At 35.7% G+C, this 27,448-nt stretch overlaps 1 protein-coding gene across 2 annotated transcripts in view; it reads right to left on the reverse strand.

Annotated features, from left to right (window-relative positions):
• Positions 1–20,552, reverse strand: part of LOC149769512 (BICD family-like cargo adapter 1) — a 33,193-nt gene extending 12,641 nt beyond the window's left edge. The window contains exons 1-8 of one of the 2 annotated variants that reach the window (XM_089949862.1): positions 19,174–20,552; positions 18,559–18,788; positions 15,417–15,749; positions 8,434–8,580; positions 6,916–7,107; positions 3,546–3,668; positions 2,686–2,985; positions 554–730 (exon numbers count right to left, since the gene is read on the reverse strand). In XM_089949862.1, the coding sequence (XP_089805988.1) occupies positions 554–730; positions 2,686–2,985; positions 3,546–3,668; positions 6,916–7,107; positions 8,434–8,580; positions 15,417–15,749; positions 18,559–18,765 (1,479 nt within the window). In that variant the 5' untranslated portion in view covers positions 18,766–18,788; positions 19,174–20,552. Of the gene's footprint in view, positions 1–553; positions 731–2,685; positions 2,986–3,545; positions 3,669–6,915; positions 7,108–8,433; positions 8,581–15,416; positions 15,750–18,558 lie in introns of both variants that reach the window. The other variant, XM_089949861.1, reaches the window with a different exon arrangement.
• Positions 20,553–27,448: the final 6,896 nt, after the last annotated feature.

A 27,448-nucleotide genomic window follows, 5' to 3' on the forward strand; every position in this document is an offset into this window, starting at 1 on the left:
CACAGTTTTAAAATTCCCACAGGTTGCGAAATTGGGGGGGGGGGCACATGATCATGTTTATATCATGTACACAGAATATGGACTTGATTAGACAAATGATTTTATTCCCAGAATAAAAATAAAAAAAGTGTTTACTTCTTAACCTACGTAGTCCCATCATGACCTTGACAACAACCAATCATTTTAAAATAAAACAGAAATTTGTTTACTAATTTTGAATCAAGGTCAGCTTCCAAGTGAACACTTGGTGTTTATGAAAAGATTGATTCAGGTCAACCAATTTTCTGAAAAAAATATCATCTCATGTAAAATAAATTTACATTACCATAGCATGTAAGAAAAATAAAAAAATAAAAAAGTATATATATATTAAATCAGATATATGTAACACAGTCCATACATTTATCAATCAATTCTTCATCCATCCATTATAGATTTCCATCAAACCATTCAATCAAACATACCCTAAATTATGAAATGCATCAGAATTTGTACTGTAACATTAGATGAGTGTAAAAGTAATCAATCTTAATAGTTTCAGTTTTGATGATACCTTGTCTTGAAATTCTCTCAACACATCATCTTTCTTTTGAAGTTCTATTTCCTTTTGTTCCACTTTGATGTGTGATTGTTGAAGGACATCTTGTGTGTGTCTCATATGACGTTGTAATTCATTAATTTTTTCTTCAAGGCTTTCTTTCACTGCAGTACTACATGAGTTTGCTGTCACCTGAAAATGTAAAATTCTTGTTACTCTTTTCCTTGATGTAAGATGCCCAGTTTTCTTTCTCATCAGAAAATGTAAGTGCTATTCGCAGAGTGACAGATCTTTGCTACACTTTTGGTACAAGGACTTTCCTTTCACAATGCCATATAGTTAATGGCCTTACTTATTCAGGGGCCTCAGCTGGCATAATTTCTGGCCTTTATAGATCACTCAAATATATCAATGCTGGCCCTATTATGAGTTGAATCTCAGCTTGACTAATGTGTGTATATGAGAAAGCTTGCCAGTAGTTTCCCATGGGACAGTGGTTCTTCCAGAGGTCTTTACAGTTCTTTCTCGACCAAATACACTGGCTGCCATCTATAGCCTATCATGCGCTGAAATATTACATTAACCCTTTACCTCATAGAACATAGTTACAAAGTGCAGCACGCTATAAATAGAACACCTGTTACCTAGTCGACTCCATACACATAGGCCTGCCTGTGAACTGTTAAGCAATGTAGTGTATGTTACGTTTAACAGCAATTTGAACCATTTTACACTTTTGGTACATACCTATTATATGTGGAAAAATTTAAGAGTAAAGTCCGATTGTTATAGCTGTGTAATTATTTTTCATGGAAGAATTTTTTATGTGCTTTAAAATCTTGAGAGAACTCGTTCACCGACATGTCAGTGAGGCCGCGTGACCAACCGTAGCTGCCATTTCTCATACTCGAAATTTACAAGTTTTTGTCTGCGTCTACATCACTAAGTCATCTGAATTGGATAATTTATAAAAACTAATTGCTTCCTACATCAATATCACAGCCTTCACCTAAGTTACTGAATCTTTCATAGTTGTGATTCTAATCGTGAAAACTTCGTAAGTACTGAGTGAAATCTGCGACCGCCATTTTGGAGAGTGGAGATTGTGACCCAGTTACTTTAAAAAGCAGATATCGAACAGTGCATAAACAGTGACCACGTGATCTGACGTAATTGTCATTCGCAGAAATGAATATAGTATCTAATGGGGGGGTTTCCCCGAAGGTGGCACTATGAAAATCAACTCAAAATGGCTGATGTTTACAGCAGGCATCAAAAGGCGCTTTTCCATACAAATGGAGTAGAGGTGTCCAAAGATGCTTGCATGAGGTAAAGGGTTAAGCACAACAAAACCAAAGCCAAACCTTAATTTTACTGTTGTTTCAAAATAAACATTGCACATGTCTCTATTGTACCAACAGAAAACAAAACCTACACAATAACATTTCATATGTTAGATATATCCTGTTTCAACAATAAATACATTGCACTGAAAGCTGCCTCCTTCGGGAGATATGGAACAGACATAAAGTCGGACATGTGTATCACTATACATTTTTCTCCATAGACTGTGGAGGGGGATAACAAGACATTCCTTATACTACTCTTTTAAACTTAATTTTGATGAGAACATTGGACAAGACTGTGACAAAGTCAATCAAAACTATACGAGTTTTACTTTCATTTGAAATACGGCTCTAGGTGTACCAAATTATATCTGATCAGTCATAAGACCCCAGAAAAAAAATACTAATTATGATGTCAAATATTCATGCTGACATGCAAACAATATGGTTATTCGTAATTAACAATCAGGCAAAATGTCAATAAAAGTGTTCCTAAACAAACTAGAAACGATGACAAATGTGGATTGCCATATTACTCGCTTATGAGACAAGACCAACTGCAAATTGCTCAGACCCAGATCTGCTGTCACATAATGTGTAAGAAAACCTGGGTCTGTGCAGTTTGTTAGGAGCAATAAGTAGAACAAACAATACAGACCCTGATCTGCGCAAGTAATATTTCATGGCAGATCAGAATCATTGTCGTTTGTAGTTTGACTTGACTTATAAGCAAGTATATATGGTACTACACCTTAACTGACATTGGTCTTTATAAAGTATAAAGGGATCAATTTTTCATACCTGCTTGTTGAAGGCAATTATGTCCCTAATGTGCTTCCTTAGTTCTTCTACAGCAAGATTAAGAATATGCGGGGAGTCTGTGGGATGATCCGACTGATTGCATTGTACCTCATCATTTTTTCCTTTGAATTCAGCTGTTGATTCAGTGGAAAGGTGATCTGCCACTGTTCTACTTTCCCTACCCATTCCACCATTAGAAACACTGAATTGGTCAATCTCTCCAGCTGTTTCTATGTGTTGTCTAACTTCACGACAAAATTCTTGAATACAGTTGTAAACATAAAGAATTTGGTCTCTGATCTGTAAAATTACAAATTAATTAATCAATTAATTATTTCCCAAAGAAAGATATGCTTACATAAAATTTATGATGCAGATTCTAATGTTTCTAATGAATGCATTAATTACCTGGATTTATACTCTTATTTTGTTTTTTCTGATTGCATGTTGAATGACTCATATCATACTGGAATTGTTTGATTACTTGTAAAAGAATACTCAAATTCTTTGGTTGGAAAAAAACTATATGGATAATTTTATTTTATTTCGGATTCAACAGTACTAATCAATGATCAAAGTGTGGTTAATTATTTAACATTGAAAAGGTAAAGTAAAATACACACAGAATCTGTGAAGCATTTATTGTCACTTAAATTTTACATAAAGAGTGCAACAGTATATGAGTCACTGATGTCCATGTTAATTGAAAAATGAAACAGATTGGCTTTGAAACTTGCAGTCAAAAGTTTGAGTACAATGTTTTTTGGTTGTTTTTTTTTCTTCCAAGGCCTTGCGAAACAAATGACTTTCAAGAAGAAGATGAACCCCTGGTTGTCATAGAAATGAAAACAACAGTATACCTCAGTGCCTAAAGTCTGGTGGAAAAGTGATTGATTGCTCATCGCAGAATTGTTTGGAGAAAACATAGGAAAGTCATCATCATCACATTCTATCTCATCGTCAATTGAATGATCTGCTGGCAACTATGAAATAGATGAGAGAAGAGTATAACGTTGATACAAAGTGGAAATAAATCATGATTAATACTGTATAAGATGGAAGCATGCCTGCCAAAACCTGAGGGTTTATTTAAACTGTATGCAAATGATGCTGGAGCATGTATATTATGCTTTTGAAAGAAAGAAAAAAGAAAGTAAAAGGGCATGCGGCATTACAAAACAAGGAATGAGGCATGTGATGTTAAAAGACAATGAAAATGGAATGCAATATTAAAAAACAAGGAAAAGGGATTGTGAGGTTAAAAGACAAGGGAAAGGGAATGCAATATTAAAAATCAAGGAAAAGGGAATGAGATGTTAAATCACAAGGAATGAGAACATGATGTTAAGAGACAAGAAAAAGGGAATGCAATGTTAAAAGGCAAGGAAAAAGGAACATGATGTTAAGAGACAAGAAAAAGGGAATGTGATGCTAAAAGGCAAGGATAAGGGAATGTGATGTTTAAATACAAGAAAAAGGAATGCAATATTAAAAGGCAAGGAAAAGGGTATATGGTGTTAAAAGACAAGAAAAAGGGAATGTGGTGTTAAAAGGCAAGGATAAGAGAATTTGATGTTAAAATACAAGGAAAAAGGAATGCAATGTTAAAAGACAAGAAAAAGAGATGCAATGTTACAAAATAATAAGTTAAAGATGTTTCATCTGCTTAAAATGGGAAGAAAGAAAGTTCACCAAAAAATTTCAGGATTTCTGAGAAAAAGGAAGATTTAAAATGGAAGCATGCTTGCCAGAACCTGAGCGTTTATTTAAGCTGTACACAAATGGTGCTGAAGCATGTATATTATGCTTTTGAAAAGAAAAGAAAAGTAAATGGGAATGCAACATTAAAAAACAAGGAACAGGGAATGTGATGTTAAAAGACAAGGAAAATGGAATGCAATATTAAAGGACAAGAAAAATGGAATGAGATGTTAAATCACAAGGGATGGAAATATGATGTTAAAAAGACATGAAAAGGGAATATGATGTTAAGAGACAAAAAAAGGGATTGTGATGCTAAAAGGCAAGGATATGGGAATATGATGTTAAAATACAAGAAAAAGGAATGCAATATTAAAAGGCAAGGAAAAGAGAATATGACGTTAAAAGACAAGAAAAAGGGAATATGATGTTAACATAAAGGGAATATGATGTTAACATACAGGGATAAAGGAATGCAATATTTGAAGATAAAAAAAAGGAATGCAATATTACAAAATAATAAGTTAAAGATGTTTCATCTGCTTAAAATGAAAAGTAGAAAGTTTATGAAGCAGTAACTCTTGGCATTTTATTCCTATGAGAATAACTGGCTTCAGATTTTAAAAAATTGATTCTGAAAAAACGGATGATTTAATGGACTTCTGCTCCAAAGGAAAAACATTAGACTGATGGCTAAAACCAAGGAAGAAAAATGAGCATGATAAATGATGTGATATAAATGCTACTAGATAAAATAGTTAAAATTTCACAATTACTTGAGATGCACCAAACATACTTATATGGATCATTTACAAGAAAAATGCAGTTTTAAAATTTTCAATAACTTCTATAAATCTTCGAATGTAAAGTCCTATTAGTCTTACAACTTTGACAATAAACATTTTCAGATTACAAATTAGGCACAATCTGACTCCTGTGTGCATAGTGTCCAATTAATCAACTTGAATTCAGCTTTTATTCTACAAGATAAAAGAATCTTAAGCCATTAACAATGGTGCATCACAATGGATCCCACTCAGAACACTTTGAGAGGCTTTAAACTAAGGAACTTACAATGGGAAATGAAAGTTAGGGGCCATGACTCTCTAAATGATGATGTGGAGTGTTTATATCTCAACTCTTTCTAGGAATCAGCACTTCAAGCCACATCCCATGGAAAGATGTGAAGCTTTAAAGTCATAACACCATCTAAAATGGATCAGTTGGTAGTGCGATTTTAACAGCATTTGTGAAATTATTGGCAATATTGTGCCAGGAAATGGGAGTTAAGTGCCCTTTACTATAACACAATGAGACAGCCTGCATCAGAAGATAAAATAAGCTATAAAAAAACAGAGCTGGATCTGTGAAATAATCAAAGGTTACTGAGCTATGGTTATTACGGGTAATGTCCCAAGTGAAGATATGACATCAAATGTCAAGGACTATGGCTCTATCCAGATGGGATTGACATTAAACAACAAAAATATTCCTAACAAAACTGACCAAAATATGTTAAATGGCTCTTGAGATATGCTAATTGTAAGCAGAATTCCAAGCTTCCATGTGAAAGGAAGAATTCATTTGACAAGGGATATAACTCTGTCCACAACAGAGTAGAGCATACAAACTCCCAAAAAAGCAGTGGGAAATCTGAGACAATATTTTTTGAATTAAGATGTATACTTAGCACTCCTTAAGCTATGCTGGTTACAGGTAACGTAACATATGAAACTTTTGAGTTTAAATGTCTTGGACCATTACTCTATCCAAACTGACCTTGACAAGACAAAATTTATAAAAGGTACATATAGGTCCATAAAAGCATTTCCACATCAATTTGTAATAGAATATCTTAAACATTTCTTGCATTGTGCCATTTACAACAGCATCTCAAATGAAAATATGAACTTCGCTGTCATGGGCTATAAATATGAACCCATAAAAGATTCCATGTTAACCTATGAAATTATGTTCATACCAAACTGCATCAGAAGATGCTGAATGGTACTTAAGTTATGAGTTAAACCAGTTACAGGCAAATTCTCATGTGCAGAAACAAAGTTAGTTATCAAGAACAATAAGTATTTCCAAATTTGACAAAACCCATAAATGGCACATCTTGGTCTATCAGACAATGTACACACCAAATTGCATTAGAATATGTTAAAAGGTTTCAAGTCTTTACTGGTTCAAAGGATCTAGTGTACTAGAGACTAAAAATTGACGGATAAATTGCAAAAAGTCCATCAACATTTGACCTGAAAGGATGAAATGCTTAAAATGCAAATCTATGTTTTATAGGGTTACAGAGTATTGGTGAATGTACAGATGCTTAAAAGGCACATCTACACTTTTTTAGGCAATTCATGCACTGATGGCATTTAATTATACAAAAACGTTGCAGAGTATTGGTGGTTATAAGTTTTGCATGTACAGATGGACATAGTGAAGCTGATTACTGAACGGCTTGCACATCTCAGTATGGTGCCCCAAATAATAAATAAATTCTTTGAAAGATTTTCTTACTTGCTGGTCAGTATCTGTTGCCACTGCCATATCAGTGGGACCATTGTTTCCCCCAATCTGTGACAGTTCACTATACAGGGTCTGTGAGTGACTACTTCCAGTGGATGCTCGTTCAGTCAGGTGTTCGATCTGTGCTGTCAGCTGGCTGGTTGTCTCTTGTAACTCCAGAATTTCGATCTTTTGATTGTGAACCTGATTTTAGGTAATTTTGATAGATAAAAGTAAAAAAGATTTCAGAGAAAATATTCATAAAAAAAAACCATTACTCATTCACATGGTCACTAAATTAGTAAATACTATCCAGTAAGAAAATAATCATGAAGTTATATGATCACTATACTTAACAAAATGATAGGTCAATTATCACAAGGCAGATATAAATTTATGTATGTTAATTTCAACTACTTTTAACCAAACAATCACTGAATATTCTCTTCAAATAGTGCATCAGATTTCATAAGGTGAATACCGTATATACATGTACTCACAAGTCAAGTCATACTGCAAAAAACAGACCCTGACCTGCCATAGCATAGTGGGCCTGCAGATCATGGTTTATGCTGTTTCAGTTCTAGTAATTATTCATAACAAACTGCACAGACCCATATCTACCAGGTCATGATGCACCGCAGAACTGGTTCTGTGCAGTCTGTAGTTGGACTCATATATATACTCAACAATATGATCTAAATTTGACATGAGATGAACTGTCTTTAAGACATGTCATCAAAGTGACAATAGCCTTTGAAACATGTTCTGTCCTTTTACCTGCAACGCTGTAAAAGAGGACAATAAAACAACTGTAAATTATATCGAATATCAATAGGGGACTTTATGACTATGTCACGTCAGTGTGGCAAACTCAGAAAAACGCTAAATTGAAACATTAAAGAAAACTGTGAACATAAATAGGCAATCATTATGCTTTCATCACTGAAAAATAAATATCAGCAATTGTTTCTTCTCAAGTTTACGAGGAACCGTCAAAAGAGGTTTGGCTACAATTTCCAAATTACTTGTAGCCCTTCCTTTTAATTGGTGTAAACAAAAACCTTTCCACAGTGTCCAAACCAGGAAGAAATGTATAGCTTTGTTGTTGTTGTTGTTGTTATAGGGTTTAATGCCATTTGTCAGCACAAGAGAGGCTATACATGGCGGCCAGTATTAATGGTGGAGGAAGAACCCGGGAAAACCCCTTAAAGAACCACCGACCCACGAGAAGCTGCCGGCAAGCTTTCTCACATAAACACAATGGCCAAGCCCGAGACTCGAACCCAAGCAGACAGAGGTGAGATGGCAGTAGTCCGTGACGAACACCGCTTTAGACCACTCGGCCACTCTGGACTCCGAAACGTACAGCTTTTTAAAGGTGATGACCTGGGAACGAAAGCTATAGACCTACAGAAAACGATATCTTGTCGGGGGAAAAACGAACGTAACCACTGAAGCGGTGGGGCTCATCTAAGGTTGTACTTTATTATGTTATATTAGAGAAAATGGAATGCTTAAATTTCATACCTCCTGCTCTAACTCTCGCTTGCTCCGTTCTAGGACCATCATACGATCTTGCGCTTCTTCTAGACTACAACCAAAACATTCTTTCTCTTCCGTCAGCTGTGACAACCGCCGCTCAAGTTCGTCTCGTCTTTGCGTCAGCTGATAAACCTGCAACAAAATAAAACATTTTCCACAGTGACCACTTAATTATTGGGGTTGGTGGTGGCGTGAATATGCAAGCTCAATAGTGAAGTGGTAAGAATATTTGGTGTAAAGTATTAGCAGTGTCTATTTGCACGGACGCCGTGTACTATCTTTTTGAATGACTATTCGCACGACCGCCGTGTGGCAGCAACAGGAAAGACTATTCACATGGCTAACGGTCAATGCCATTATGAACGACTCAAATATAGGAGTGAACTAGTGGCCTTCCCAGGAGAAAAATTTGTGATAATTCAGTGTTATTTTAACAGCCTCGGGCTTGGATTCAATACAGGTATAACATATGCAAATAAACATTATCATAATGCATATTAATCACTGTATGCGAGTGGAAAAACTTTAACAAGCCAAAGGGGTTTCTAGACCGAGCGATGTCAACCCTGGCGTGAATCTCGCTAGAAGTCATGTTTCCCCTGATTCCAAAGTCTTCTATACAACTACTGTCGTAAACTAGAAATACCGGCGTGTCCAAACTATAAATAATTTTACTATAATTAGTACATAACTACTAATCTCACAACTTCCCAGTTGCCTGTCAACCTCACAACGGCGTGTTTTCTCATTAAATTTCCGTAACGTACCGCCAGTATTCCACGTCGTGAACATATACAACTCAAGACTTAATACATGGAACTATTTTTACTACGCAACCTTAGGCCAGTCAAATCATGATTTTAAGCAACATTTCGCCTGTAACTCTAAACCATATTTACCATCATAGCAACAATAAACGGCGCCACCAGATGATGGAACAGTCACTTCACAGTTATTCCACTGTGCAATTTATCAATCCCCAATCATAAATACTGCACAGGGAGTTACACGATCAATTCACACATTTATATTTTAATAGGGACTACTGAGTTCTATGGACATCCATGCGGCTCTGACCTCATTTAACTAGAAGTAAACCATGACATCATCAAATCTCACCAACTCTTCACTCCGCGACTTTTGCTCCTAGTAATTGGCTAACCATTAAGGTATGAGGACTATGTCCCCAGCACCGACTTCCCATAATCAAACAAGTAATTAAAAAAATCCAAGAAATCCTTAAAATGCAGAGTTATTATCAACTGCGCATACTCCTAAATCATTGCGATATGATAAACTATCACGCAAACGATTCAGGATTAACTCCTCTCAAAGCTTTTCTTGTTGCGTTATTTTTTATTTTCAAAGTATACTTTGTTATCTTGAATTGCAAAAGAATTAAGTTACCTCATATTTGCTGTGCAAATGTACATTTTATGTGTATGCTTTCTTATCTTGAATTAAGGATGAATTGTGGTTACGCAGATTTACTTTGCGAATGTACCCAAACCACTGCAGAACATAAACAGTAAACAGCTGACGTTACCTAAGAAATCTACTACTTTCAAACTCATACTATAATTTTAGCTAACCAACTCGTTTCAACATAAAATAAAAAGAAAATTTTGTCGTGAGTGACCTATTGGGAAATTTCTATTTCCAGAGGTGGCGGATAATTTTGATAACAACGGCTTGCAAGTGTCGACGTGTAGGTAATAAGCTGCAAAAAATGAGTGGTTTCACGGATTAGGTATGCGACAGCCGTACTAATAGCTCATATTCACATACGCTAGTAAATAAATAAAATATGACGTGATTTTTTTTTCTCTTTTATTTTCTCACAGCATATATCGAAAAGGGAGCCGGAGCAAACATGCAGTGGTCAGCTATTAAGCTGACCAACCCACCCCTTGCCTCTATGTGCGGGGGCCTATGGAATAGCTGTACGTTAATTATACACATGGCAACCTTGCGAATAATCAATCTAGATGAGATACACACCGTTAGAATATTCTTTCTCAGTTAAGGTGCAAGGCGGACGTGCGAATAGCATCGGCCTAAAGTTTTGTGACTGCAGACCTGGTGTTGGCAAGTTTCTTACAATAATTTGTGACAGACTTTTATATTGTCCTTTCAGTTCAATACATGTACAATGAATGATTTAAGTACATTTCATGTCACCGCTCCGGTGGCCTAGTGGTTAGAGCGTCCGCCTCGGATGCGGGAGGTCGTGGGTTCGATCCCCGGCCGAGTCATACCAAAAACTTACAAAAATGGTACTAACAGCTGCCTCGCTTGGCGTTCAGCATTAACAGGTTAGTGTCAGGACTGGTCGGCCTGGTGTCAGGATAATGTGACTGGGTGGGACATCATGCTACATGTCTGCGGCATGATGCCCCAGTGCTAGACATCACTATGAACTGCCACAGTGCAGACATTGTAGCGATATGACTGAAAAACTGTTAAAGCTACGTTAAAAATCAAATCAAATCAAATCAAAACATTTCATGTCGAATTTAAGACAAAAGTCGTCAGAACACTCACCGATTGTACATGAAAATAATCTATTTTAATTGCCTGAAACTTGTTACTTAGCTTGGAAAATTTGCACAACCTAGTTTCGTCAATAAATCGTAACTTTTCTTAACAAATGACAAAATTTATTTTTATGACACAAACCAAAAAGAAAACAAAATTTCGTACCTTCACAAAATAATAATGCATAGATCTGATCAGTATGTTGTTACTCGTGGAGAACAAAAAAAATGGCTTTACGAGTCATACAAAAGACGCGTACCACGCGTAAGACACATGAAATACCTGATCAAAACTGTGAGCCAGTATTTCTGAATAAACATGGCGTTTTTTTTTTAGTCAAACCAGACATTATTTTGAACTAAGACAAAAATGACACAACAACAACAACCAGAAATAACAGCAACAGCACATCTATTTGAATCGGCCTTACATTTTAAACTTTCTAAGCAAGCTAACCTCTGTATCAAACGTATGATTTGCAATGTCCTGCTAGCTATTCTAATTAGTATACCTAGAACAAACAAATGACTGGAAAGCTTTTAACCTAAAATAATTCGCCTTTCAGTGAAACTACAATTCAATGTGTTATAGTGCTTTTTACTCCTTTTGAAATTAATGATAACTTATCCATGTAATCCGCTTCAAACCATAGCGGCTGGGCTTTCACCACATATCTAGTGACTCATCCAATGTACTTAAAATGGGCTAGATACTCTTCTCGGATAGGGCCCAAAAAATGATTGTATTCACTGCAGAACTGTCATGAACTTTGTGGCCCATAATGATCTCGACACTGTGTAACAAGTGGGAAGATGTTCAGAAGCAAGGGTCTAGAGTCTAGACAACCCTAGGCCTAAAACTGAATATGTTACCTTCGATTGTTGGACATAGGCGACTTAAAATGACACAAAGCGTGACTACTGCCCCACTAAATCTTTTTATGATATCTAAAACATTAGATAAGCATGATATGCGGATCAAATTATTTAAAAATGTATTACCAACTTATATTATCTACATGACAGTTATCATGATATCACATTATTTCTTGCAAGAAGCTTGTAATGAACAATCTTCAACTGTCGTGCCTGCAAATTTACAAATACTAAAGTTTGAGTCTAATTAAGATTCAACCTACAGGGTTGTTTTATGGCTAAACAAGCTCATACCAATCTAGAAATTAACATATCCCCACGATTTTCCAAGTTAATCATCACCCAGCTTTCCCAGTCCAACAGCCTTCTAAGACGTGGATTAAGTTCACTGCTGCGCACAGTCAAAAACACCCTTAATCGTATCACTAAGTATGGTGTTCCCATTTCGAAGGATCTGATTTTGCGACACTACGTGCACAAAAACACGGACGAAACGACTAATAAATCGAATCCTTGGAAAAGCATGGAAACAAGAATAATAACAGCTGTCCTGAAAAAAAAATCTCAAGCAAAAATGAAAATAATTTTTATATTTTAATAATAGTTTATCTTGAAATTAATTTTGTTTCATATCTGTCCAAATGTTATCTATAAACGAACTCAACGCCCCCAGGCGCAACCGAGTGATGAAAATTCAGGCCCGGTTTAATCATTCAACTCTAATGAGATTAACAACCAAGGATGTCGTATACACTGTCACTGACGCTTTTGCACATGGTATCGATTTTAAATATTACAGCTTAAAAATCAAATCTTCGCCATCCTTTGCGACCGAATAAAAAAATCAAGTATCTACTTTTCATATTTTAAGCTCGTATATTTTATAAAACCTTTCTTGTGTATTGTATACAATATAGAGCATTGTACGCTTGTTTTACAATAATATAATTACACAGAACATTGTTCTCTAAGAACTGGGCAATGAGTCCTGCTTTAAGGATGTAGCCATTCATATGTAACACGTTTTATTGTGTGCAAGAGCCGAGTTGTGGTGTTGAGATCGTAACTCTCCCTGTGTACGGGATTGATGAGAAGACGTGGTCAGGAGTCCGAGGGAACTGTTCTTAAATGGCACCCTTACTTTGCTACTGACAACATTTGTAAGCCAGCTGCCACCCCACCCAACCCCCTAAACGTTTTGTGAAGAATTGCAACCGTTACAATGAGCTGATGGCGAAATACTATGAAAATATCTGCTGCAGAAAGAAAGAACAAATCCTGACGGCGCCCCCTTCGTCTGGTGCATGGGGACAGTTATCCCCTCCAAAGACATACACACCCTGCTGCCAGCGGCGAAGTAAGCGCCCTATCTAAAGCAGAACTAGCTACGGCGTCATAGCATCAACATAGAGAGACGTAACTCTCACAAGCTCACTCGAATAGCTATATCTTGGACTGTTAATAACCACCTGTGTTAATCGTCAACTTTTGACTAACAAAAATATATATCTACATGTCTGACAACGGATCCAATAATTTTATTTGCAGTCCTACGCTGGCCATCGATTATGATACATGTTACAGCATTGACGTCATTTCCTTTGCTGTATCCTTTATTCACATTCGCAAATTGCGAAAAAAATGCAACTGCACAGTCTCCGCCTCGGGATTTAATTTGGCATTGTTCAGCTCGGCCCAATATGTTTTACTATTCTCATACTTTTTTTGTGTTTTTGTTTTTACTTTAATATCATTAAGTACATGAATAAATACTACGCCTATTGCATGTTTCTCTGCTGTAAAATTCAATTTGATTTCCTCTGTGGTTTCATTTTGCCCTACTACCTGACGACCACGGCATTGGCGCCAAAGAAGCCATTAGTTAATTATGGCGAAAAGACTCGCAACAGCTACCTATTTATGTAACCAAATGTTATTATTCATTCGAAATTCGCTAATTCCGTACGTAATGTAAAAACGTACATCTCTTTAACCTTTATTTACTCTTTTCTCCGTCAGCTACGTCTGACAATAGGGCTATAGTTCATAGGAAGATATTTATATGAGCAAAGATAACGTTTTACTTTTATACATCACAACTCAAAATCTGTATTCTCATTATTTGTAATCTTAATGGGATCACTTTAGAAAACATGCATTTTAAAATATCTATATTGTCTGAAAGAAGATGTTGACATAAACGTAAAATATGACTAACTACAACTTTTTCAGGGGTAAATAAGGCTATTTACGCTTTTTGTGGGGTTTTTAAAAGCAAGGCCAAAGAACGGTCTCGTGAATTTTTTAATTGTATTTTCACCTGTGACATTTACGAAAGTAAAGATTTTCTGTCGTCTGTACATCCATTTGTCAATATGTTACATTGCCAACTGAAATAAATAAATAAATACATTTCTTTTTGCTTTGAAGATGTTGTTAGTGCAACGAAAAATGTTGGAAGATGCGATCCAAACCGAACTGTTCTGATCTTACGCAAATTATTTATGTATGAGAGAGAGAGAGAGAGAGAGAGAGAGAGAGAGAGAGAGAGAGAAGAAGAAGCTGAACTGATTTAGCAGTGCGTAATGTAAGTGAATAATTGTGATTGTGCACGAATCTAAAAGAACGCCGACATACACGGATTTGAATTATTTTACTTTTTACGATAGTTATTATTGGCATATAAACAATTATCTGTTATTATAGTATGCCATTAGCCTGGACATTTGCTAAAATGACAGGACGTAAAGCAGACACCCGTCTGGCAAATCAGATCTTATTCCCGAAATGTTTCGTTTTATAGGTTAGCAACCCTTTTTACGATAGATATAGACGGAAACGTATTTGACTTTATTTACTTCCCTGTCTAGAGATGAACTATGGCCGTCTGAGACACGAATTGAACGAAACATTAAAAGACAAGACCAGCAAATCCAGCTAGCATGGTCGATAATGCAAATAGGTACCTCTACCTTGCAGAAAGCAAAACAATACGCTCCTCGGATTCGTTTATGATCTTCCAGTCTGTTCCGATGGCATAACCAAGGTCATATTTACTGTGTTCATAAAGTTAAAGAGGCACCTGGATGGCCGAGTAGTCCAATGTTTTCTTCTATACAGATCAGACAAACATTTCACCTGTGTCCGCATGAGTTCGAATTTCAGCTCAACCAAAGCAGGCATGTGAGAAAGCCTGCCAGTAGTTTCCTGTTGGTCGGTGGTTTTTCCTAAAAGGTTTCCTGGGTTATTCCTCCACCAAATATACTGACCGCCCGTGTATAGCCTATCGACTGCTGAGACACGACGTTAGATTATTTTGCTGCAATGGAAATGAAGAAGAATAGTAGTGATTACCTGCGACCACGTAGGTATATGACAACCATCTCAAATTTAGTGTTCCTAATGTTGGAGCGTTTCCTAAATGAATTTTTGATAATAATATCACCTGTGTGAGCTTGCCTGACACACTTTGCAGACTGGATATATCTGAGAAAACCATTAAGGGATGATTTTGGGGGTTTCAAAATAATCTATAAATGTTACAACGAATCTTACCTCTTCCTGGAGTAATTCCAGTTGATTTAAATATAGACTGCTCGAAGACCTTCTTGTCCGACCTCTCTCTTTCACAAATTCTAACTCTGATACAGCTGCCTCTTGCCGGACCGAGGCTTGTTGCGCTTCCTCAACAAGTTTTTCATTTTGCTGGGAAAGTTCTCGGATGATCCTGGATTTTTCTTTGTTTTCCAAAGTCGTTTGCTTCTGGTACTCAGACAGTTCATTACGCAGCTGGGACAAGTCATACTGCAACTCTTTCACAGTGTTTACGTACTCCGTTTCTAGGTTTTCCAATTTCAGGTGAAGTTGGTGTTTTTCTTGTTCTAACACCTATTCGAGAAAAAAAAAACACAAATAAAGGTGTGATTTGTTCATTTCAAAATCATCATTAGAAAAGTTACACCACAAACACACGATCAAAATAACGGTCAGCACACACTTTTACTGATAGTCAGCTGTTGTGGAAAACTTATCTGGTGCATTCTTTATCAGCATCCTCTGGCATGGGTAAATATACTCCCCACCCCACCTCCCTCTCTCTCTCTCTCTCTCTCTCTCTCTCTCTCTCTCTCTCTCAATCTCTGTGTGTGATGTATTAGAAGATACAGGGAAAAACTTGAGTGATGTAGTATTTATCTTTGAATACAGTTTTCCTTTCCAAATAAAATCACACTTTATACAGAAGTTCATAACCATTAGACCCATTTATGTATTATTAACTCTCTGTCTCTCTCACCATAATGGTCAATCATTCTTGAAAACTTGTTAGACAATTCTCGCGATCTGACGTGGCTACACGAGATATTAATTATTATACACAGTGGAAGGTTATGCTAGAGCTATTGTTTCTATACAAATGCAGTCTGAAAGTTACAGTGCATGTGTACCGATAAGCTTATGCAAATGAGTGAGCACATGTTTTTTTGTGGCAATGCCATGTAGAAACATCTAATGGCATACATCATTATTATGTCACATCTGGGAACATGAAAATATCTATTTGTCCTTAGGTGATCGTGGTCGTCATTACTTCACACATGTAATAACTGGAGCTGGGTACCCTGAACTATTTTGTACCGCGGTGTTTCTGAATGTACCGCGATAAGGACCATGGCATACCTCAGTTGAATTAGGAACCAACATATCATTGTTTTGGTGAAGGGAACTTGTACGTTTCTTGTTTAATTTCCGTCTGTCAATAGCTCGAAAAAGGCATTGCTCTAATTTAAAGCAAACTAACACCATGTTATATCCATGGTATTATCAGCGATAAAAATATTAATCATCTTGAGGTAAAAGAAAAGAAAACATTTCAGCTCAAATGAAAATTATCACAGTCTACCCCCTCCCCCCAAAATAAATGGTCAGTAGCGTATATAAGATGATTTTTCTATGTGTATATTAATTGTTGTACAAGTTGTAATCTAAAAGCTGTAACTAAAGTGGGCTGATTAAGCTTACACTATAACTGATAATGTTCATGAGAGAGAGAGAGAGAGAGAGAGAGAGAGACTATTGATATAAATAAATAGTGCCGATACTGAAGCCTTTACTACTGTATATTAGGTAAGGAAACCTTGACTGGGATGCCAACACCCGGCCAAGATATTTAGCAGAGAGGGCAAGTAAACATAAACACACAATCAACAAACGATAAAATGTTTAGTGAACTTAAGAAAGTATGCAAAGTTCCGAGAGAAAACAAAGCGCGTACTGAAAATGGTAGGATAATTTGCAGTCTTACAAAGGAATACATTACTCATCATATTCACATACGCTAGTAAATAATTAAAACAACGAGGTTTTTTCTTTCTTTCATTTGGTCACAGCATATATCGAACTTCCTGTTATAGTAACTGAAACAATGAGTTCTAAATTTCCGGTAAACCTTTTAACATGTTTTGTTCTTTTAATTTTTGGTTTGTTTCTTTTTATTAAATTAAATAATCTGTGAAAATATTACACTACAAAGTTGATAGTCTGAATAAAATGAGGAGTCAGTTTTGTCTGTTATGTAATCGTATAAAATATGTATGCTTGTAATATCTGCAACCTATCTCATTATCGCTTAATACCTCTTGTTGAATCAATCCATATATCAGTCTGCCTGAATCTATCTGTGACTTTATGCAACTTGCACATACATCATGGTGAGAAAGTGGAAGTACACGAGACTATATTAAACAAGTAACAACCGCTCTGGTGGCCTAGCGGTCATAGCGTCCGCCTCGGATGCGGGTGGTCGTGGGTTAGATCCCCGGCCGAGTCATGCCAAAGACTTACAAAATGGTATTAACAGCTGCCTTGCTTGGCGCTCAGCATGAAGTGGACAGTGTTAGGACTGGTCGGCCTGGTGTCAGGACAATGTGACTGGGTGGGACATCATGCTACATGTCTGCGGCATGATGCCCCAGTGATAGACATCACTATACACTGCCACACTGCAGACATCGTAGTGATATGACTGAAAAATTGTTAAAGCTACGTTTAAAATCCAAAATCACACACACACACACACACACACACACACATTAAACAAGTAGCAATGATTCTGTGTACAAGTATAATATTATCAAAAAAATATTTACTCCAATCTCCAAGTAAATTTTAATGTGCAATTTCAAAAGAGAATTGTTTGTCTTATAAAATCAATACAAAGGTAAAAATTAGTCTTTCCAATTGCACTGTTGATAATATATATAATATATATATATATATATATATATATATATATATATATATATATATATATATATATATATATGTACGCACAAACCAACTTAGGGACTGTCTTTTTTATAAAGTTTTATACCACTGGGTATAGATGCCCAAATTGACAAATCGATTTTGGCATTTTTGTATAAATTTTTTATACCCCTGGGGGAAAAAGTGATGGGGTCTGCACAGAAAAAAACGGATATTTTTTTATGGCCAAATTACAAATGGCACCGGGGTCGACTAATTAAATAAATTAACGTACTTGCCTGATTTAAAAAAAAATAATTCGAGTAGTAACTTATTTCTTTCCAATGGACATAATTCCTATTATGGATAATCTGCTTTTTTATGCTAGATCTGATCCAGTTCCTGAGAAATGGACTCTCGTTTATTTGACACATACACGCTTACTGGAACTCACCTCAAATTTTTGGTTATATTCTTCTGTTAATTGCTCACTTCTTCTTTCTAGTTCTTGATTTCTTTCTAGCAGTGCCTTTCCAAGTTCTGCTGCTAGCATTAAATCCTTCTCTTTTTGATCTAGTTGAGTTTTCAAATCCTCTTCTTCGACCTGAGATTCGGAGCCCTCTCCAGAACAATCAGGTTCATCCGTCCGTCTGTTTGCCATTAGCAGAACGTATTCATCCAAATCTTGGGCAGTGGGGGAAGAAGAAAGAGAATAAAAACTACAAGAATGCATCACAGGAAATTACGCCGCGGGGTTGCAGGAATGTGGATTAGGGTAGATGGAAGGGGGTAAAAAGATCTATGTAGTGTTCATTAAAACGTTTTGTAATAATGAATATTTTGTTATAAGCAGCTATTCCACGCTGTTTGATACTATAAGTAATGGGTCATATAATTCGAGTCTACCTCCGTTTCCTGTCTATATTGATAGATTATTATTAGAAATTGTGTGAACCATCTACTTTCTTGTTCTTTGCCTGTCCATTAAAATATATAAGCAGAAGCGAGAAGGAAACCTCCACCAAAATTGTTGTGCAGCAAAAAGAAGGAAATATTTGAAAGGAAGTACCTTGGTGTGCCGGTGAATGTCACGTAATGAATGCTGGTCGTTTACGATGTTGTAGCTTCATAGAGCTATCTCACATTCTGTCATGTAATATTTTTATATTATTCTGCCATTCAGGCAAGAAATCTCTCAATACGCTTTGGTCAAGTGGCTGTCTGTTACTTATCCTTCAACATACGCGGGGAACCACCACAATTATGATTTCCCTTTTGTGCCTAACCATGCCGTCCCCGAAGAAAACGATTGGTATGGATTGTTGCTGATATCAATAAACTGAATCCTTCAGTTCATTCAGTGAAGAAAATAAACGTACCTTTTTTAATCTATGACAGCTGGCACGACTGTAAAACGTAATGACACATTTCAATGTGAAGTCACTGTAAAATAATCCGGTCATCTACACGTTGCTTAGTACACAATCAAACCACCATGCACATGTACGTCTTTCTTTATTTGATTAATTATTTCTAATGGACGTCGAATTAAAATTCCAACTGAACCTATTTCTGAAGAAACATGTTATCAAAAGTTATTAGTTTTCCTTCCCGGTTAAATCAGATCCGAAATTTCCTTTGTGTGGAATTTTTTAAGAAAGCTAATAATCTAGTATACCCTCATTAAATATGTCGGCATCTATGATGAATTATAAATAAATTTCTGTGATTGGCCACACTATACATCAAAGAATGACATTTTTTCAATACAGCATTTCCAATGACAGTCAACACACCACCTTTCCGTTATACTATTGTAGGATCTCATAAATTCTCTTAAGTTTCATTCTTACAAGTTGACAATGATTTAGACTCATCGGTATGATACATTCACAATATGAAAATAAGTCCCTCCATTGATAAGTTCACAGCCAATCCTGAATCTTCCCATACTGGAGAAAAACAGTAGTCGGTCGATTTTACTGTCTCTGCGTGTCAACATTACCTCATCTTACTCACCTGCCAGCCTTAGCTCAGGTGCTCAGTTGACATGGCATTTTCATATTATATCCAATTATGAAGACAAACACAACCTTAGGCCATTGTCGCCCAATGAAAGCTGTCATATGCTATTAAAAGATGCAAATTCATCTGTGTCGTCTGCAAAACAAACCGATGCGTGTGCGTAAGTAAGCAATATACGGAACTGTCGTGCGCGTGCGTGGTAGAACTAATGATCATAATGAGCGAAGCGAAGGTGAATGTATTATCCAGTGACGCCGATCACGAATTTTCTTCTTCCATACTAGGCATCTATTTTACCCCATCTTTAACTATAATTAATGAATATAATAACACTTTTATAAAAAAAAACCAAGGCCACAGTATTCACATGTATGACTAGTGATATTAAGATGTCAAATATCCTCATAGTTAGATAACAGGCATGTACATAAACATCGTTCACGGTGGATGCTTAACATAAAAGCGCGAGAAAGCCACGTTGGCAAACTGATGAAAACAGGTCGATAATATAAAGGGAGGTAATAATTTACAAACTCTTTTTCGTTGTGTCGGCTAGTGGACGAAAGGTGTGCAACGATTTTTTTTTTTATAATGCGTGGCAACATTTTTTTTGTGATACGTCTATGCATCTATTTCTTAAATTGCGGATTTTAAGTTAAATATGAAAATTCTGAAACTCCTATAGGAGACAAATGGCCACAAGAAGGAAGGGTGGAGAGGAAGTGCAGTTGTCCCTGGGCACAAGGCGAATGGGAGGGGGTATAGGACTCACGGTACTAATCCCACTCCAATGGTGAACATATGGAAACACTATCATATTCAAAATTCAATAACTTAAAATTTATGGGTGCTGATAATGACATGTATAATTTTTCGTGCACATCTAACCTTGGTGCAAGCTTATGTGTGGAGAACACCATATGACCCGCGGCAATTTGTTTACATACATGTGCATGAAACACGTGTTATTAATTCTGCACCAAATGAATCAGGTGCTACTTTCAGCATTGAGTACTCCTGAGTCAAGCCTGTAAAAATGCTAAAATTGCATCAGTAGAAATTTGTCAATATTTTTTTCTAAATTACATATAGGATAAGCTCTCAAAAGATATTTTTCCTAAAATTTTAATTTTCATTATTAACCAATTATGGACCACCAAACCTGTAAATACTCTATTATTTCTTCACCCATTTCTAGACTGGTTCACAGTTCTTCCGTATAATTAGTACCGTGTGTCCTATAACTGCTTTTTGTTTTGCAGCTAAATTTTGAATTTCACCGTGGTGTAACGGGGAAAATTCTTCATAAAACATGAGAGGGACAAATAAAAACTGTTCTCAGTAGCAAAGTTGTGGCTCCTCAAAAACATGACCATGCCTTTGTTATTACATTGCTAAACCCAGCGTTCTTTCCTTATCTTCTTGTCACTGACACGCGAAACCATCAAACAAAAGTCAGAATTTAATCAGTATTTTTCAAGCGAACATATACCTGAGTTTTGTTAACTAAAGTTTAAATTTGTGCTGAAGAATGGGCATAATACACTTTTATTTATTACGACGGCTCTTAAACAAATGCACAATAGTGTAAACTTCCTTAGCCGTACACATTATGCCAATTGAAGTTGTAGTATACCGATGACAGTTTCAAATGATAAAGGAAAAATACGCTTTAAACAAATTTCAGAGAGAGAGAGAGAGAGAAAGAGAGCCATCTTATATTACGAATGCATTCAGAATAACATCCAAACTTTAAATCAAGTGAAATATTCCGTATAATTATTACTGCATTTGTATTGGAAAATATGAACCAATTTTTTTTCTTTTTTCTGATTTACTCTTCATGACCTTGGGTACAGGAAACGGGTTCGGGTTTATTGGCATTTTCGCTATCTGACAGCAGATGAGCACAACAGAATCTATACATTGTAATTAATTCTTACTGACAGGAATAGCTGATGACATTGTTGTAATTACAGATAGGCATACATATTTAATTAAGTGTCACTAGAGTATTCATCTTTTTTTAGTTTTAAAAATTTCACTAAAATTTGAAACACTATAAAAGATCTCAATTTCTGATGAAATAGTGAGACATTTAGTTATAAAAACGCCATTACTCATCCGTAATATCGGTGACCACTGTGATCTGAGGAGATCACCGCCATGGTGTAAAGACATTGGTGCATGTCCTGTCATATACTTTTCTACAGGTTGAGTAGAAATTCTTTTGAAATGTTTTCAGTTTTGTCATCATATGATGTTGAAGATTACCTAGCAGTTGATTCAGTAGGTTTATCCATTTGTAACTACAATACTTTAATCTAGATACACCTTTAAGTTAAAATTAATTATTATATGCTCATTTTTTTCCCCGTTAACTTTACATTGTCAGAATCGTGCAGTATTACCCGATATTGAATCCGCGCGACAATACACACATAGTATCCACGTGCATAAAGGAACTACTTTCTATTGTAAACAAACAATGGACGCAGACGCCAGCACTTTTGATTTGTACACAAATCATGTACACTCGCGTAAGAGGTTCTTTACGTTGTGGTTGTTTTAATTTGTTTCTGAATGAACTAAAGCAGATGTTTCGTGGACTGCCACATACCAGCTGATTTGGCACATTCCGCGTTGATACAATGTTACGGATTTAGGCTAGCTGCAGTATATAACAGACGCAAGATAAGGTCCTTACAAATAACATACAAGTGACAAGTCATATACTCTCTTCTTTAGCTGGTGATAAAAATGGCAAAATAAAATATACTTACAATTTTACATCTTGAATTTCCTCAAAATGTATTTTCTTAATTTTGCAAATCCGAATTACATGAGTCATGTCATAGGTTTTCAATATGGATTACACATTTCAAAATTGTGCTGTAATTTTGATGATAAGTGCAATTGCATTTTCCTTACTGCACTCAAAATGAAATAAGCATTAAATTCCATAGCGTCTTTTTGATAATTGCAATTGAAAGGCTTCATATTTTTCCCACATTATGATTTCAAACATTCAATGACAGAAACAGAAACACATTTGCAGATGTCAACACGCTTATTCAATCTCATGTATTTCATGTGGAATTGTCACATACAAATCCAGTCCATAATCACGAAATTTCCTAGAATCGTGGAAAATACCAAAATCTATTCATTCCAGATCAAATGGAAAAGTTGTTGCAATGCACATTCATTCACAATATGACTCCAAATTTCAATTTTAACTAGACACGCCATTTTCTTTCGAAAGTTATGTCGAGCGCGCGACTAAGTTCAAATTTATCTGGGCTGAGTTATGTGCGCAGTAATAATGTTGATTTGTGTAGTGATGAATATGTGCTTGCGTATTTAGTTTGGAATGCGGCATACATTCATTTACGTTGTTTCTTGTAGTGTATTGTGTTTATATAATTAAACCTTATGTATAATTAAAAAATGAGCATATAATAAAAAGGTTACTGCATTTGTATGGGAAAATATGAACTCGTTTTGTCAGAAGGATATACTGCACTCTCAAGGTCGTGCAGTATTCCATCCAAAAACTCGTTCATATTTTCTCATACAAATGCAGTAACCTATAATTACAATTTACATTTTCTGCCTGAATTGAAGTTGTATACCGAGAAGGGTACATAAACCATAAGTCGTGGGAAACGTGGTACATCTATATGGAGCATCGAATCCACACACACTCAGGTGAAACCCGTTATAAAGCGAGTCTGCTTATAACGCAATGGCAGCATGGGTCCCATTTTGTAAAACATACTGCAGAGTTATATTTGGTAGCCAAAAAAAAGAAAAGCTATCTAGTTTAGACAAGTTACAAGATTTTCGAACAAGGTCGGTACATTTTATTGTTTGGAGGAAGTAAGATGTAGCTAGTTTTACATTCTCTGAGAACTATCAAACTATTTTTAAATGTTTTAACCCGATCCCGCTTTTATCGTGATGTTATTCTTATATATAATAATAATAATAATAATAATAATAATAATAATAATAATAAAGGAGAATTGCTATTAAAAGAAAAAGAAAAACTAGATGTAACTTTTCTAACTTCAATCTTTATGACATTTAAAAAAAAATCTCACAATAATCTTCATATTGCAACTTTGATGAGAAAACTTAATAATAATAATAATAGGAAGCAAGTCAAACATTTAATAGAGCGTTAGCTAGTGATCAGTTTAAATTAATTAATTAATTTTTGAAAATTGAACGTTTGAATAGAAAAAAATATTTTACAGTGATGTACCGGCGTTAAATCCAAATGTTTCCCAGAAGTACTTGTCATAAAGTGATAAAAGAGCTGTGGAAGCATAGAGAAATGGAAGTTAATCCGTCTAAAATCAATTACTTTGCATTGTACTGAACAAACGGCATCGCCTACAAATGATAAAAGTGTTGACCATAAAGTTTCTAAATGATCACAAAGGATTATATATGTTAGGCGTCTGAGATTGTAAAAACACATTCTAGCAATTTGTTTTCCAATCAGCAAATATAAATTTGAACACAAAGTACTGACACTGCTGTGAGAAGTATATGTGTCAAAACAATAAGTTGAAAAGATTTTAGAACATTACGTAAAGTTATCTTCTTATAGTTAAACGTACATTAATTCACATTTTACTTTACGCGAGATTTTGAACAGACATGTTACAATATTTTCGCGGATTTAAAATTCGTTATTAAGATTAAAAGAACGTCTCGTGACTGTGGTTTTTGATTTATTTGTATACCGACTTTTTTTTTTTAAAAAGCAGAAAGGGCTGGGGAAAGTAAATGGGGGGGGGGGTGGCTTTTAGGTGCAACGTTTCTGCAAAATGACTATTTTACTACCAGATATGTTGCCAGAAAGACATTCATTTCAATCAATACCACTAAATTAAAATTCTATGCGTTGCTGGACAAGATCTTATTCTCAGAATATATATATATATATATATATATATATATATATATATATATATATATATATATATATATATATATATTGTAACAGATAGGGGAGTATGGTTTTAAATTGTGTAAATGTAATAATAAATTTAAATAAATGCTCAAAGTCAGGACCTTGTTTATTTTTACTATGACAATTTGATAAGATGCTTAATAAAAGAAATATGACTTAAATATGAATGTATGTGTTTGATTACGTGTGCCACATGCAATATACAAATACTATAATATGCTGCCCTTAATTATTCAGCAAGAAATGGATGACCCACTTATTAAGTATTTTGAAAGTTAGCCTTAATTTCCTAGTGTGGCGGGAGATAGCTGTTTATTTATGGGGCACAATATTACTTTTATATTACGCTTGAATCAACAGCAGTGAATTTAATTTGTTTGAAAGGAATTGATTCATATCATAAAATCAAGTATCTGGGAACAATAAAGAAGTCTTACCAATGTATTCAAGGCCGCCTGAACCATTATACAAACGAGGTTTTAAAGCCTATTGAATACAGCTAAAACAGCTCGGATACATCGTCTCGAAACTTGATTTTATGATATGTCATGGAAGGACATTGCCGCGGGCAGGATTTGTAGGCATTAGAAAAATTTCTGTAGGCTCCTTTGAAGAAAAAAAATGTGACGGTGGTGGGCCCCTAGACTGTTATGGGCCCCCGTAATTTTGTTTTATTTATCCTACACTATACTTTGCCCTGCGGTAGGAGATCATGTATTTGTATTGTACACGTAATAGTAAAATACCGCTAATAGACAGTGTTTCATGAGTGGTAAGTGTGACCAAATTTTTTTAGGTTCCCTTTAGTTTTAGTATGAATCAAGCATCTCAGATCCTGCTCCTTTGCCCAATGTATGGAATAGTGGTTATCAAAAGCATTCTCTTACACCGCCATCATCTTCTTAGATTACGACAATATTGAATATATATATATATATATATATATATATATATATATATATATATATATATATATATATATATGCGCGGGATTACGAGTATCTTGGTTTACCGCGGTATCTTATTTCTGGTGGTACGTTCAACGGTACTTATTCACCTTCCCTTGACTTCGGTAGTTTCCGTCAGTAAAAATTTGTACGGAAATTACCAAATGACCTTGTTAGGACTTTAATAATATGAACAGAGTATTTTCATTATTCTTGACATAAAATACCTTTTATACAAAACGGTTGTATCTGTCACAAATTGACGATACATATTGCAGATATCATTCTATTAATAATCCTAATCAAATGTTTGACATTTCTCAAGTATGCCAACGCGGTAGCCACAATGGAATTGTGTGAAAGATATTAGGGCCAGATCCAACTTTTGAAAATATTTAGGAGTAAAAAAATAAAAACGCAAGTCATGCTTGAAATATTTACTAACATATTTGCATGTGTCAACTACATATAGTCCTTTGTAAGACTGCGAATGGTCCAAAGATTTTCAGGAGCGCAGGTGTTTTCTGTCTGAACTTTTCATAGTTTCTCAAGTCCCCTAAATATTTTCTTGTTTGTTGAGTAAGTGTGCTATATGTTTACTGGCCCTGTCTGATAAATATCTCGCCCGGGCGTTGGCATCCCATTTAAACTCTTGCTACTGTCATGTTTACCCCGACCCAGAGTAGCCCAGTTTGAAACATGTATAATCAAGGTAATTCTGACGGGTCATTGTTTGATGTCGAACATTGCCGAAGGCTAGCACTAATCCGTTACGTAAGACTGTTGTGGCTAGAATCGAAGGACCAGACATTGGAGTTGCACACAGCCAATTATCACCTAGGTGTCGAAATGTTTCCAAGATCAAAAGAAATTGCCTGAAGAAGTGGGAGTGTCCTAACTTCTTTCCCCTGCAAACAGACAGACAGGTTGAACTGGCCGCTAAGACGATTGGACAGGGGCACAGCGCCACCCAATCAGAATCGAGATAGGGGGGAGACCTTGATTTGGGTAGAATGATATCCCTGCGTTTTCCGGCAAAAGTTAGTTCGCTGAGAGAAATTACCCAGAGAAGAGGTTAGCGTAACTCCGAATAGCCATTCGTTATTGGCTGGAAAATCTTAGAGCGGGAAGGTCTAAGTACAGAAAGCTTCAAAAGGTCAGTAGATATTTGTTCGGTCTTTGTGGAATGCGACTGCATTTTAATTGTAGGTCGTATGTATACTTTATTAGTACTAGAATCGTAGTACGAAGAATTACTTTGTTTTGTTAATATGTTTGCCTATTTTGAAGAAATGAGTTGATATTTGTAAAGAATTATATAGCTTGCCAGCCGCCGTAAGAGTTAATATTGTAATTTACGATGTGGGTATTTTATAGTAGACTAA

Source organism: Sinohyriopsis cumingii, unplaced genomic scaffold, assembly GCF_028554795.1.
Source record: "Sinohyriopsis cumingii isolate HCF-2022 unplaced genomic scaffold, ASM2855479v2 utg003621l, whole genome shotgun sequence".
Taxonomy (NCBI): domain Eukaryota; kingdom Metazoa; phylum Mollusca; class Bivalvia; order Unionida; family Unionidae; genus Sinohyriopsis; species Sinohyriopsis cumingii.